The sequence below is a fragment of the Mauremys reevesii genome, linkage group 6 (assembly GCF_016161935.1).
Source record: "Mauremys reevesii isolate NIE-2019 linkage group 6, ASM1616193v1, whole genome shotgun sequence".
In the NCBI taxonomy this organism is placed as follows: Eukaryota; Metazoa; Chordata; order Testudines; family Geoemydidae; genus Mauremys; species Mauremys reevesii.
This window is the reverse complement of record NC_052628.1, coordinates 80629624-80645032: the sequence shown is the minus strand read 5'-3', so window position 1 is coordinate 80645032 and position 15409 is coordinate 80629624. Positions and strand designations below refer to the sequence as shown.

The 15409-nt window shown below is 45.4% G+C and overlaps 1 protein-coding gene across 2 annotated transcripts in view; it reads left to right on the top strand.

The window, feature by feature from the left end:
• Nucleotides 1-14700, top strand: part of NXNL2 (nucleoredoxin like 2) — a 31487-nt gene extending 16787 nt beyond the window's left edge. The window contains exons 1-3 of one of the 2 annotated variants that reach the window (XM_039543094.1): nt 2790-2978; nt 3305-3815; nt 14067-14700. In XM_039543094.1, coding sequence (XP_039399028.1) covers nt 3514-3815; nt 14067-14235 — 471 coding nt within the window. In that variant the 5' untranslated portion in view covers nt 2790-2978; nt 3305-3513 and the 3' untranslated portion in view covers nt 14236-14700. Of the gene's footprint in view, nt 1-2789; nt 2979-3304; nt 3816-14066 lie in introns of those variants that run through there. The other variant, XM_039543095.1, reaches the window with a different exon arrangement.
• The last annotated feature ends 709 nt before the right edge of the window (nt 14701-15409 follow it).

Genomic DNA, 15409 nt, shown 5'->3' with positions numbered 1-15409 from the left:
AACATTTCTACCCCACATTCGGAGAGACTTCAGTTTTAGTAATGGCTGAGTCTTGGAATTGGAGAAGATAGAGTGAGTGTGCTACAGCCATAGTGGGTGTTAGTGACAGTGGCTGAGCAGCCAGGTCAGGACTGAGTCCTAACTCTTTAAAAAAATAATTGGTAAATAGAGCATCTGAAAGAGTATGATGTCCATTAACAGAATGATCAAAGAGACTGAGAAAAAGATTGAGACATGCAAGCTGTGGAATAATTGTACAGTTTACATCAGACATTTGTTGGATGATATCCAAATAGTATAATCAAAACATTCACTGTATAAAGGCTTTCTGTATATTTTACAGGAGGGGAAACAAAACAGCTTGCACTTCAGTTTGTGGTTTGTATTGTTTAGCATAAACCTTCCATAAACGCACACAAACTCAATTTTTTATGCATTCAATACTGGCTTGAGAGTTTTTGGTGTCCTACACAAACTAGAAAATGTATAACTTTCACAGTAAATAGTGCCTAAATATTGTACTGACCCCAATACTTAGCTGTTCTTGAGGTAACCTCCTGATCTGTATGTATGGTACAGCCATCCTGATTTCATTGTTGCTTATCTTTTAATCTTATTTGTCTGTTTTAGCAGGATTAAAATAAAAAACATACATCTCACCTCTTCCCAAGAAACTCACTTTGAAAACCTGTGTTAAAAGAATACACTGCAAACCCATCCTCCTCACTATAGAGTAAACAGAAATTATCTATCAGGTTTTCTCCTGCATGATTGGGCCCCTAAAGGATCTTTGTTTTTAAATTATTTAACTTGGTCAGGGTTGTCCTTAGAAAATATTACCTCCTAGAGTCCAAAGATTTTTTTTTATTTTGGAAAACAGTTTCATCCTGCATCTGAAAATTTAACAATCATAACAAAACAGCTATTTCAGTAAAAACAAAACAATACTGAATAAATCCATCTGTGCTCCCTAAGGTGGGAAGTGATGCAATGGAGATAACACTAGACAGTCATTTGTAACTACTTCCTTGATATACCCTGTTGTGCTAGGTAGGAGAACTCCAATCAGTAAAACTATTGTTGTAAACTTATATACGCAAAATGCAAAAACACTTCGAATGAAAAACAGCTGAGATGTTGGATGTGACAATGACAGAAATTCAGCAGTTGCAATTCAGCCCCCTTATAGATTCACAGGCTTAGAAGGGACCTCAAAAGTCATCTAGTCTAAGCCCCTGCCAAGATGCAGGATCTGTTGTGTCTAAACCAGCCAAGACAGATGGCTACCATCCAGCCTCCTTTTGGGAACCTCCAGTGAAGGAGCTTCCATGACCTCCCTAGCCAGTTTGTTCTGTTGTCCTACTGTTCTTACAGTTTGGACGTTTTTCTTGAGATTTAATCTAAGTCTCCTATACCCAGATGTGTAAAGATAACATCCCCATAGCATTTCCATCATAGGGGAGTACTGGGGGAGTACTTGCAAAGGCAAGACTGCAATGGTGGCCACTGATATGTTGTATTAGTGCTTATCATGTTTATTTGCATGCATTACCTTTCCTGTGAAAGCCAGAATTTTTGATTTCCGTTTGTGTGTACTTAAGCTCATACTTAATATGGTGTACTGTTAGCAATATTTTAGGAATTAGTCTAAATTGTCAGGTGTTGGATATCTTAAAGTTAGCCTCCCACCTCCATATTTGGGCATCTAAATAAAATTGGCCTGATTTTCAAAGGTACTGAGCACCTCCAGTTCCTATTAACACATTTGTTTTACCAGTTTACTTTTCATGAAAATCAGGCCATTTTGCTTCAGTGCCCAAATCCAGAATTAGCCACCTAACTTTAGGCACCCACACAGGTTTGAAATTTTGGGGCATAACTTCCATTTTGTCTTTGGTTGGGGGAAGGAAAAGAGAGTGATTGACTAGATATGGATGTAAAAGTCTAATAAAAGAACGGATATGTTAAAGGTGCAGCTTGAACAGGCACCCTGGATTGGATCCAGAGTCACTCCTCTCAGTATAGGCATCTCTTCTCTAGTTTGTATTTGACTGTCTGGTGCAGGATTCAAAACTGGGATATGCAGTAATTGAACTGGAGACAAGGAAATTTTGTTTAAATGTGAGATGCTCCACATGTGCACATGTGATCCTGAGCCCCCTCTCGTTAATAATAATTTTAACCTAGAAGAAAATAGCACAATGCACAATTTTCAGACATTGAACATGTGTCTAAAGTGTTTTCAAATGTTAAGGTGCTTAGGGACAGATGTTCAAATGTAGGTGTATGCACACCAGTATTAGAGGTGTGTATTGCAAAATCAGGTATTTGCACGCATATGGTCAGTTGACTGGCCATGTGTAAGTACCTGATTTGCATGCACACATCTAGAATTGGCATGCACAAACTTCTCCCTGGCTCTTGCATAGACTATCTGTTTCTCTAGAATGAGGGGGTGGGTCTGGGGAAAGTTTGAAGTTCTAAAGAAACAAAATCCATACGGTTTTTGAAGTTATTCTAACACAAAACAGCATCCAGAAACTGCTTGTTCCTTTTTTGATAGTTTTGTCTAGGGGTTTTAGTTTATCAGCTGAGTGAATAAGAAAAATTGGGGCATTACAATGGAAGTTGAATAAGTTTGTGCTTTAAAATGGGACCTTTTCTGTTTCCATAGTGCCTTGGGTTTGTAATTAGTGTCTTCCCTAAAATAGAAACTGAGCCCAAAGCAGCGTGTGGGAGGCCTGGGTCAGCAGCTAACCTCCTAGAGCCCAGCCAGCAGCAGCGGCGATTGGCAGATGTTGCTGTCAGTCAGTGGCAGGAGCTGAGTGTTTCTAAGGGCAGTTGGGGGGGGTGGAGCTGAAGGGAAGAGGGCGAAGGAGTGGAGCTGCAGGTGCTGTAGCTGTGATTGCGGTGAAGCCGGAGCAGTGATGCAGCCACCCCGCCCCCGGTGCTGAGCAGAAATGAGATTTTGCGCTAGGGTGAGTGTTTTCCAGAGAGATTCCGAGTCACTTTTTAATCATTCGAGACCCCAGAGGCCGCCCAGGGCCAGCCTGGAGCATGACCCCAAGCGGCTGGCAGGGTGCGGTGCGGCTGCCGAGCTGGGCAGGGAGTGGGACCGCGCTGCCTTGCCCCCGCCCGGGCTGTGTGTCCTTCCCAGCGCGGCGGGGTCCGTACGGAACGGGGGCAGGTTGTGTCTCGCCCGCACGCGCTCCGGCCAGGCCCGGCTCCAGCCGCAGCTCGGACTTTTCCGAGACTTTTCGCCGCGCCGCAGCTGACCCCGCGCGCTCTCTTCTCTCCCCACTAGCCCTGAGGCGCTCGGCCGGCCGGCGGCGGCGGAGAAGCAGCGGGCGGACAGGGAGCAGGCAGGCGCCTTCCGTGCAGAGCCGCTTGCCCCCGCCCCCCGCCGGTGCCCGGGCCGGGAGCTGCTGGCGCGGGCGGGGGCCCCAGGGAAGGAGTCTGCCTACGCCCCTCCGAGAAGCGCGGGGCCCGTGTAGCCTGGGCTCCGGCGGCGGGATGGTGGATGTGTTCAGCGGGCGGCCCCTGCTCACGCGGGACGGGCGCGCCGTGGATCCCGAGGAGGTTTTGCAGAACAAGATCGTGGGCTTGTACTTCTCGGCCGGCTGGTGCTCCCCGTGCCGGGACTTCACCCCCGACCTGTGCGACTTCTACAGCGAGCTGCTGGAGGGCGCCCGCCCGCCGGCCCCCTTCGAGGTCGTCTTCATCTCGTCCGACCGCAGCCCCGAGGAGATGGCCGAATACATGCACGACATGCACGGGGACTGGCTGGCGCTGCCCTTCCACGACCCCTACAAGCAGTGAGTGTTGGGGGGGAGGGGGGGCAGCAGCCTGTTACTGCAGGCTGGGAGCCCCCTGCCCCGGTGGGGCTACGCGATCCGGGGGTGGGATGGCCAGGACCACAGCCGTTGCTATTCCCTGGACCAGGTGCCTCGGGCTAGAACGTGCCAAGTTTGCCCCCAGCCTCTCGAGTTCCACTGGCTGAAGGTGTAAGTGCCTCTAGTGCCCAAAGCACCTAGACCCCGCCACAGTCTGGTGGCGCCCCGGCTGCAGAACTCCAGAGCTGGCACCTGGGTCCCGCTGGATCCCAGCCAACCTTGGGCCCCCAATTCTAAGGTGGAAATCTAGACTGTCCCTGAAACCTGTCCCTCTTCCAGCTTACACCAATGAACCCCTGACCATACTGCACCGTGGCACCGCAGCATCAGATCCAATACCTAGACCCTGCTGGATCAGGCCAGTGTTTGCTTTTGGCCCCCAGTTCTTCCACATAAATAGAGAAGAAGAGTAGATGCTCCAGCACTCCCATTGTACCAGGACCCGTGAAAAAGAGCTCTGTGTAGCTAGAAAGCTTGTCTCTCTCATCTACCGAAGTTGGTCCAATAAAAGGTCACCCACCTTGTTTCTAGGGGAAAAAATAACCTTTTGCCATGATGAAAACTGGTAAACAGCAAGGGGCCGTAAGGTTTCCCCTAGGGTCCTGTACTGTTTTATGTATTTATTAACTGCCTGGAAAGGGGAGTGAGCAGTGAGGTAGCAAACTTTGCAGGTGAGACAGTTATTTAGATTATTCCAGTCCAGAGAAGAGTGAGAGGAATGGAAGAGAGACATAAACAAGCTAGGTGGCTGGACAGCATGATGAAGTTCATTATAGACAAATGTAAGGTACAGCATATCGGAGGGAAAAGTTGGAAGTGGTGTGCTTTACAAGGTTGTAAACTAATTGTATCAAGGGAGGAAAGTGACTTAGGTATGACTGTAACCAGCTCAATTTAAACAAACAAAAATTTCCCATGAAAAATAATCCATTGGAAATGTATCTGTCTTTGCTGTCCCAATTTGTAGCAATTTTCCACCTAGTGAAACTGGGGGTGCACTAACCTGTTTAGTTACAAGGAAAGGAAATTCAGAAAAATCGGTGTTGTTTTTAAGGAAGTCTTTGGTAACATTTTGTAATGTTTGCTGGAGTGTGGCAGTGATCTTTTATAGTTAGCTTGCAAGTCTGATGATTGATGTTGCTTTGATTAGTTGGCTTACTCCTGTCATGACAGGGTGCATTGATTTAAATCAAAGCAATTTAAATAATCAATTTTAAACATGATTTAAATCAGAAAGCAGGAAAACTTGTTTTAAATACTCAATTTTAATTGTGTTTTGCATTTGTACTTTTGTAGTTATTTTCCTAAAGAAACGCTTATTTTCATTATTTGGTAACCATTAAAACATATTATTTAAACTGAATATAACATTTATGCTAAATTTGGTCCTCCTTTTTGCTAGCCAGGAGGATACACTACATCTATACACATTTATTTAAGCAATTGTATAGCTTAATTTATTTTTATTCAGGTTAATAATTTTTATATTTTTATTATGTCATAAAATGGTGAATGATGCATTTCTTATTAGATTAATTTTTTACTTTTGATTTGTGTTAAGATCTATTTGAGTGGAAATTCAAATTCAATTAATGCACAAAAATAAGCATTTAAAATTTTTGATTAAATAAAACTACTTTAAAAATGCTGGATACATTTTTAAAAGTTTATCAACATGTTTTACATTTAAAAGTAGCAGATTTAGTAAACAAAGGAAATATTATCTGCAGTTAATTAATTGACCTGATTGTTTCACGTCACCATTTCCATCAAGATTCTAGAACTAATAGTTCTTGCCTCTCACATGCCTAATTAAAATATATGGAGATATACCTATCTCATAGAACTGGAAGGGACCCTGAAAGGTCATTGAGTCTAGTTTCCTGCCTTCACTAGCAGGACCAAATACTGATTTTGCCCCAGATCCCAAAGTGGCCCCCTCAAGGATTGAACTCACAACTCTGTGTTTAGTAAACCACTGAGCTATCCCTCCCCCCACTAAGGTCTTTCTTTTTAAAAGTGCCCGAGAGCTTTAATGTTTCTGTATTAAAGCTAGCAATACCCACAAGACACCACACTTAGAAGGTTTTAAGTATAACAAGTAATTTGAAATTGGAGTGAATTCTGAGAGCTGAAATCATGTAGAGTATTACACCAATGATATATTTTAACTTTTAACACAGTTTTTAAAAACAAAAATGACAGGTTAGCTCTGTTAGGACTTCTGAGAGAAAGATTTCTCTAAATTTTAATACTCTGTCTAATCCCGACTCTCACATGCTGAATAGACAGGCAGGTTGGATGGTGAACTTGCAAGACAGCAGGGAACAGTCAATGGCAAAACTCTTTGTGGGTTTTGCTCTGAGTAGGTCTAATGGACGAAGTGCCTAAAACTATGTTGACAGCCGGTGGGTTGTGTCTATAAAGGCTCCCAACATTGTGAACAGTGAGTAGCAATAATGGGATGGGTATATAAAAGAAAACATCCCTTCTATATGTTGGGATTCCCTCTGAGACCTTTTCCACTTGGCTTATCTGAAACACCTCGTCCAGTTCTGGGAAAACACTTGATCCAGTTCTCTGGAATCCAAAAACTAGGTTTGAATCTGGCCTTGTCTCTGAGGCTTTTTATTTGGTATTTCATAAAGCTACACCTGAGGTGATCAGGCTCAGGTGTAGTGGGGTGGGTAAATCAGAATAGACACAGATTCTGAAACAGATTTAACACATGCTTTACATGCTTTATGATTGGCTTACTAATTTTGTGAACCAATCTCCATATAGATCATGAGCTATCCATGTGCTACAAAGTGTGATGCAAAGCAAAGCTGCAAGCTTATCACACAGTACTCCTCTTCTTAATATTTCTTTATGCACCAGCTACATATTATTTATGAAGCCACTTGTGAATTCATGTTTTGTCCATTGTTAACCCCTGTTTCCTTTCTTCTGTTTTCTTTCATTGTTCATGCAAGGCCAACACCATAGAAAACACAATTGTTGTGCAGTAGCTGCAGTAAGACCCTGGAACAGGATTTCCTCTTCACCCCTTTCTCCATGGGATAGCGGTGAATTCTTTTCTCCTTTTCCTCATTTACTTTCTCAGAGCAGAAGGGGAGGGGTAATATTACTATTCTATGAATGCAACATCAAAACTGATCTGGTAGATGAATTGTGGCATTCCAATAGCATTAGCACAGTGGCTTATAGAGAAGCCAAGGGTCACTATAAGCAGAGTGAAGCAAAAGTCTATTGAAATTAATTGAATGATTTGAACTATAGGCAGAAATTTGCTAGAATAGAATTCATACAAAGAAAGTTCCACTCTTGATTAAACATAGAATACCTGAATTGTTGATGAATAGTAATTTGATGGTCTACTCTGTGTGCATAAATGGATGATCTTATTTGCATAGCTAGGCTATATTTAGAGGGGACAGTGTCCTTCTTTTCTCTCTCCCCTCTTTTGTTTGTTACACCCACTTGTAGGCTCTTGTCCTACATTAGACTGTAAACTCTTTGAGTCAGGGACTATCTTTCTATATGTTAATACAATGTCCAGCACAATCATAGGCACAGTTTCTAATCTGCCAGGGAGTGCTCCCCCGGCTCCATCCAGGCCACGTCCCCACTCCACCCCTTCCCCCAAGGTCCCACCCTGCTTCTTCCCACCTGCCTCTTTCCCTCCCAATTCCGCCCTCGAGTGCCCTCGCTCCTTCCTCCCTCCCCCCAACCCCTCCTGACACCACAAAACAGCAAATCCACAGTGGGCGGTAGGCGCTGGGAGGGAGGGGGAGGCGCTGATCGGGCCTGCTGGTTGGAGGGAGAGGTTCTGCTAGGGGGGCTGCCAGTGAGTGCTCAGCCACCATTTTTGTTCCCTGGAGCACCCTTTGAGACAGCACCTATGAGCACAGTGCAATCCCAGTTCTAATTGGTTAAAGATCACAGGCGTCCCTCAGGGCTGTGCATCTTAAACATGTCTTTGAGTTAGGACATAAGTAGGGGTGTAGGCAACAACAAAATATAACTCCTGATTATGTGTTTTACTCCTGGCAGAATTCTGCACCACTGCACAATTTAGAATTTTGTGGAAATTAATGTTGTACATGCAGAATCCCTCTTCCCTCCCCCACCCCACCCCCTAAAAAAGGGGCTACAGAGATGCTGGCAAGCACTAGGGGCTGCTGGACCTGGCAGAACCCAGCTTACAAATAGAAGAGAAGGATGGGAGAAGGGGAAGGGAACTGGAGGGTTCCCAGCACGCCCTGGTGGAAGGAGGCGGCAGTGTGCAGGAAATTCCATGCAAGCCCGGGACCCAGCATCAGGCTGTTTCTCCCTCTGGATACCTGGGCTCTGGGGGACAGACGGTGTGTGTGTGTGTGTGGGGGGGGTGCTCTGGGGGGTAGGGTATGTGACTGTCTTGGGGGTCATAGCTGGGTTCTGGGGACAAGGGAGCATATCTGGCCCCCTGGCTGGGCTCTGTGGGAAGGGGGCAGAGAAACAGGAACTGGGTTGTCATAGGGTTTTCTTTAACTGTCTACTCCTGGGGGAATTTTTGTGTGTGTCTGTATTGTTACAGACATACTTGCTGATGGGTATTTTGAAATAAATGACCAAAATAATTGAAACCGGTGTGATTATATAGTGTTATTTTGACAAATAACTTTTGCAGAATTTTTAATTTTTTAGCAGAGAATTCCCCCAGGAGTATTGGCTTTGTATTGCTGCTGCTGGGTGCACCTTGTGATGCTGGTGGAGTGGGATAGGAATGAACAGGAGGAAGATGAAGCAAATAGACGAAAAGGAAGGGATTAGCACGGAGTCGGCAACCTACGGCACGTGAGCCGACTTTTACTGGCACGTTGCTGCCCCGGCCACCGGCCCCGCTCAGCCTGCTGCCGTCCTGGGTGAATGGAACCCCTGGCCAGCAGTGGGCTGAGCGGGGCTAGCGGCCAGGAGCCGGCGGCCAGAACCCCAGACTGGCAGCAGGCCGAGCAGCTCAGCTCGCTGCCGGTCTGGGGTTCCGGCCACTGGCTCCGCTCAGCCTGCTGCCGTCCTGGGTGAATGGAACCCCTGGCCAGCAGTGGGCTGAGCGGGGCTAGCGGCCAGGAGCCGGCGGCCAGAACCCCAGACTGGCAGCAGGCCGAGCAGCTCACCTCGCTGCTGGTCTGGGGTTCCGGCCACCTGGCCTGCTGCTAGCCGGCGTCAGGGCCTCTGGCCCTGCTCAGCCCTCCTGCCGGCCTGGGGTACCAGCAGGCAGCCCAGGGCTCTGCTTCTGGCCTGGTCCCAGCACTCTGCAGCCCTTATAAAAAATTACACTTCAATTAGCTTAAAAACTTGAAAACTTTGTTTTTATATAAACAAAATAGTTGTACTTATGTGCCTGTGCTTAATTTGTGTTTTCAATGATTTATCTTCTAAAAGGGCATCTCGCACCCCTAGGGAGTGTGTGCACCCCAGGTTAAGAACCACTACAGTAAACTGATAAGATCTGCATTTTAATTTAATTGAAGCTTCTTAAACATTTTAAAAACCTTGTTTACTTTACATACAACAATAGTTTAGTTATATAATATAGACTTGTAGAGCGAGACCGTCTAAAAATGTTAAAATGTGTTACTGGCACACGAAACCTTAAATTAGAGTGAATAAATGAAGACTTGGCACAGCACTTCTGAAAGGTTGCTGACCCCTGCATTAGCAGATAGGAGTGGGTACAAGCAGGCAGTCTAGGAACAGCAAATTAGGCTGTTTTTGCATTGTGATCCATACAGGCAGACTGCTGTGCCTATGCGGTGTCCCCTCAGACTTCATGTGGGTGCAGCAGTGCACCCATCTGGATCAGAGTGCAGGATTGAGGCCTTAATATGCAGTAGTTACATTTCCTGCTCCACTTGCCAGCAGGCCTGAAACCCCTGTAGAAGAAGCGTATTCTGCCCCTAGAGAGATGGAGCAGTTTGTATTGCTTTCTGGCAATTCCCTCTAGCTAAATGGCAGGCCAGCTTGGACTGACTCCATATTCAGTCCACCTTAATTGGAGTGAGGCCTTTGGAGTGGGGAGAGTAGGATTCCAAAAAATCCCTGAAAAAAGGAAGGTGGAAGGTAGTCCAAAACCACAGAGAATGGTAGAAGGGGTAAAACTAGCGATGTATTTATACTAAGCTCCTCGCTGTGGTCTGAGGTGTATGGGCCTGGGAAGAGAGAACGGCAGATATAAGCACGTATGAATGAGGCAATAAATGCACATGAGAGGGAAGAAGGGGAAGAGGGGGTTTTGCTTACTTTTAAGCAAGTGATTGAGTTAATAGCTGAAGAAAACTCAGAAATAAAACTTCTCCAGGCCTTCCTTGCAATTTTAGAGTCCAGCACCCAACGGACAAAATTAGACTCCTAACTTGTGATATTCATGAGGCTATGTCTGAAACGTTTAATAATGTAGACAATTCTTAAATAGGTTAGAAATACGCAATAAATAGTCTGAATACACAGGAGCTGTGCATTACTCTATTTACCACTGCTAATAAAGGTTAGCAATACTGCCACCGTTTACAAGTTTAGCTGTCTTTTGAGTAACAAGTCCTACCCTCCCAGATGGAGAGAAATACATCCTATAATTCCCTGTTATGAATTATAGTATGTAGCTTGCTGTCTCTTCCATTAACTTTGTGCTCCCTGTGAATGCTCTAGCTATATATTTTAGAAGAACTGAAAAATAACTAATGGCTGTGAAGTCCTTTCGGCTCTTAGGTGAATTAAACTGAGTTCATTTTTCATTATTGTTCACTTTAATCAGAGGTATCTGCTGAAGCCTTTGGTATGATGGATGAAACATTAGGAAACACAAAGACAGATAGTTGAGTAAAACACCTTATGCAGTAAAAGCATTTTTTGTAATGAACCATCGTCAGAAATAGCTACAGCCAGTTTAGTAAAATGTGCTGGCATCTCACAGTCTGGTCAAGTGTAAGTGCCATAAGTTTGCACGGATGTTGTAGTGCTTGGAAACATTGAACGAGCAGCGCATTATATCTTACTAGCAGCTGAATGCCCATGTTTGTCGCAGGGGATGAGGCAGTTGGGCCAAGTAATCCACTATCTGTGCAGTCTCCCTTGTACGACCAATGACATTGTTGCATGCAAATTAGGTGTACAGTCAGGTTTGTGATTGGTTGTGTTACCTCTGATATCACACTGATATTCCAGTTTGGGGTAGACATCCAAATCTGTCCCAACCATCCTTTCTGTGAAGGTTGAAAATCTCACTATATCTTCCTTATTCACCTCCCCAACTTGAGTTGGAGACCCCAACATCTAGAACTGGGGTGGGCAAACTACAGCCTGCGGGCCGTGTCCAGGCCGTCAGACCTTTTAATCTGGCCCTTGAGCTCCCTCCAGAGCTCCGCATGGCTCCCAGAAGCAGCAGCATGTGCCCCCTCTGCATAGGAGCAGCCAGGGGACTCAAGGGCCGGCTCTGCAGCTCCCATTGGCCAGCAACTGCTGCCAATGGGAGCTGCAGGTGTGGTGCCTGCGGGTGGGGCAGCGTGTAGAGCCACCTGGCCATTCCTCAGCATAGGAGCTAGAGGGGGGGGACATGCCCTTGCTTCTGGGAGCTGCTTGAGGTAAGCGCGACCTGGAACCTGCATCCCTGCCCTCCTCCCATGCCCCAACCCCCTGCCCTAGCCCTGATCCCCCTCCTGCCCTCTGAACCCCTTGGTCCCAGCCCGGAGCACCCTCCTGCACCCCAAACTCCCCAACCTCACCCCAGAGCCCACGCCCCCAGCTGGAATCCTCACCCCCTGCCCCAGCCTGGAGCCCCCTTCTGCTCTCTGGAGCCCTCTCCCCTCCCCTTCACCCCAACCCCTGCAGCACCCCAGATCCGCCTCCTGTACCCTGAACCCCTCATTTATGGCCCCACCCTGGAACCCGCACTCCAGCTCAGAGCCCGTATCCCCTCCCACACCCTGACCCCCTGCCTCAGCCCAGAGCCGCCTCCCAGATTCCCAAACCCCTCTGTTCCATCCCCAGTCCACAGCCCCCTCCTGTACCCCAAACCCCTCATCTCTGGCTCCACACCGGAGCGTTCACCCCTCTCACATCCCAACCTCTTGCCCCAGCCTGGAGCCCCTTCTTGCACCCTGAACTCATCATTTCTGTCCCCACCCCAGAGCCCTCACCCCCTCCTGCACCCCAACCCCCAATTTTATGAGCACTCATGGCCTGCCATACAATTTCCGTGCCCAGATGTGGCCCTCAGGCCAAGAAGTTTGCCCACCCCGATCTAGAAGGAGATCACATCTATACCTCTATGCAATACACAGTAAATATCTAGGTCACAGACTTCAAAGTGCCCTGTCATCAAATCATGCTAGCATATTACTTTGTTTTTAGTTGTATTTATATGTTTATTTTACCAAGGAGAGAAGAGAGTTGACATCTGTGGTATGTGTTGCATTTTCATTTCGAGCCAGAGATTAGAAATGTGTGGTTATGATAAATAAGCCTGTCCAGCAGACTGAAGGTGGGGAGGTGGCTGGCAGAAGTGTTTGTTCCTGGAGTGTGCAAAGTGGCATTTCACAGGCATATAGTTGTCTAAGTGATGGTACCCTCTGTGAGGATATCTTGAGTATTTCTTTCCATTCACTTAACTGTTCATTGCCATAACATTAAATGCTTAGACATGTTTGTAACTGTGATGTTCCATAGTTATACATAGGTTCCAACTTTACTGTTAACTAGCAACCCTAACGTAAATCAAGGTAATGCAGTCTTTTGGCTTAGTTTTTGTGATTTAAAATTATGGGGCTGTTGAGGAGCTTTGGAGTGCCACAGTGTCTCTGCCATCTACTGTCTTTGCTCAGTGGAGCTTAGGATCTCTGCAGGCTCCCCACCTCTGTCCCTTACTCTAGCAGCGCTGCAGAGCTGCAAGTTCCACAGAGTAAGTGGCTTCCTGCACTGCTCTGCAGTTTGTCTCTTCTCCACCTCTCCTTGCCTTGATGCTGGCTTGGCTCTCCCCTATCCACAACAACCATTGACTCCTGGGCAACTCAGCTCCCTCCCTCACAGGCACCTTGTTACTCCTTTAAAGAAAACAAAGCAGGGGGCCTTCAGGTGCCAGTAGCAGCAAAGAGCTGAGCCAGCACTGATTGTATTGAGGGAAAGAGGGAACCAACATTCATTGCATTGAGGATGGAACTAGCATGGGGATGTTCAGCCTCAGTTGGATTGGGAGGCAGCCTTAATCACTGTGGCTGTTAGTCCTTCACACCAGAAAATAGCCACACACAACTCCAGTTTTATTCCTGGAGTTTGATGACACCTGTGTGAAAATGCATATATTTATAGAGACCTCTTCATTTGCGGTCTCTCTGAATATTAGAAATATAGGTTTTCTGTTGTTTTGTTAAAAGGACACTGTAATAACTAGATTTCAGTTTCCTCAGATTTGGTCAGCTGGCCATCAGTCTGTATCTTTTTATCAGTTAAATTCCTGTGTCAACTGAGAAACTCTCTCACTTTGGGTTAATTTAAGGTACTTTTAAGTTCCTTATGACGAAGGATTATGAAATTTATTTCAATGAGGAATTTAAAGTCTCATTAATTCAAATCCCTATGTGAGGAGAAATGGAGTAGCCATCATTGTATAATGCTAATTATACTATACCTTGGAGAATGAAAACTCCTGAGGTGAGAGTCTCATCCCTGTTCCAGCCACTTCACACATAGTAAAAGGGCCAGAGCAGCATAACGATTCCTAAGAATTACTGGTCTGGCTAAGAGAGAATTCCCCTGGTGCAGGTGCACTATGGAAGAGGGCTGCCTTCTGAGGATCCTCTTGTAAGCCAAGGGCATGCTGGGGTGAGACTGGAGCAAGCAGTGCTTATGGAGGCTCCAGGCAGTACTGCAGCCCATATGGAAGCCCAAGGGAGACTGCTGTAACTTAGATTAGGTCCTCCAGGGCTACTGAGTAGCCCAGAATCTTGAGGGTGCAAAGAGGGCTAAAAGCTTTCCCTATGTTGCAAGGTCTGTGTTTGCACCTCCAAGAGATGCAGCACAGAATCTCACCCCTTGTATGTGTGTTTTCAGTTTGTATTGCATAGACCAGTCCTTTAAAAATACTTGATGGCTTGCTGAAATGTTTCTAACAATGTGTTTAACTTTGTGTTTTGTTTCCAGTGATTTGAAGAAGAAATACAATATAACGGCCATCCCCAAACTGGTGATTGTGAAACAAACTGGAGAAGTCATTACTGACAAGGGAAGGAAACAGATCAGAGAAAGAGGGCTAAGCTGCTTCCAAAACTGGCTCGAGGGGGCAGATGTCTTTCAGAATTTTTCTAACTGAACAAAAATTGGGAGATACAAGCAAAACAGTTAGACAAGGCTTGTGGGGGAACTTGCAGAGTTCCCAAACTATAACTTATTTGGTTAGAACAGAGGGCATTATTGATTAGGAGCCATTACATTTTAGGCCAAACTGTAGAAAGCAGAATATGCCAATAGGCTAACATAGTTCAGAACAAATGCACTTACCATTTTATTCATGTTGTCTTGTTTGCTGCAATTAGTACGAACACCAAAGCATTCATAATAATATTCAAGAGTTGTGTATTGTAGGGATCTTTCAGACAGATAGAAGGGCAGTCCTGTGAAATCTATGCAAATGTTTTATTTTTGCAGATGTGTACAGGTAAAAAAAAACCCATATTTTTCTCAACAAGAAGATTTTTCTGGCGATTAGCACATAATTTATATTTATTGATAAAACCGAAGTATACTTGCTTTAATAAAGTACTATTTATGCACTGCATGATTTCAGATGTCTCCTTTGATATGTTACATGTAAATGACGTGGCTCTTAAATGGGGTGCACTGTTTGCCCATGCATAAGAAGTCCTTTTTTGTCTATTGCTGGGGTGGGTGTTTTGTACACTTTACAGTCTCTCTCTCCGTTTTATCTCCAGATTATTTCCCCCAGTACTATAGTGTGAGTCAACAGCTCCAGTTCACAATCAGGCTTCCTAAAAAAATCAGTGTGTTGTGTGTGTGTTTGCAATGGGGAGAGGAGTGGTGGGAAGGAGGAGAAAGGCAGGGGATATATAGGTGAAGTCTCCATGTTAAACAAAGATGCTAACCAGGCTGGTGTCTAGTATTTAGAGCACAAAACTATGGGTCTGATTTTCCTCATGTACATCAGTATAAACTTTTGACTTCAGCAAAGCTACATACAGCAGAGTCCATGCAGAACTGGTAGGAGAGGAGAATTTGTCCATTAGACCTTATGAGCCCAATTTCTGGATGAACTGCCAATGTGGATGAGGATTGTTAAGCACATCTGTCAGGGTATGAGGTAACTCACAGAAAATGAGGCACTTTGCCTTCAGGACTCTCAAGCACATTCTCTAAATGAAATATACAGTTACCATAAACATGCATTAATATTTGGAAAGCTATATTTGCCATGCTATAAACAGGAAGGAGTTAGATGGGAATAATATTTAATATTTGTTGAACTTGCT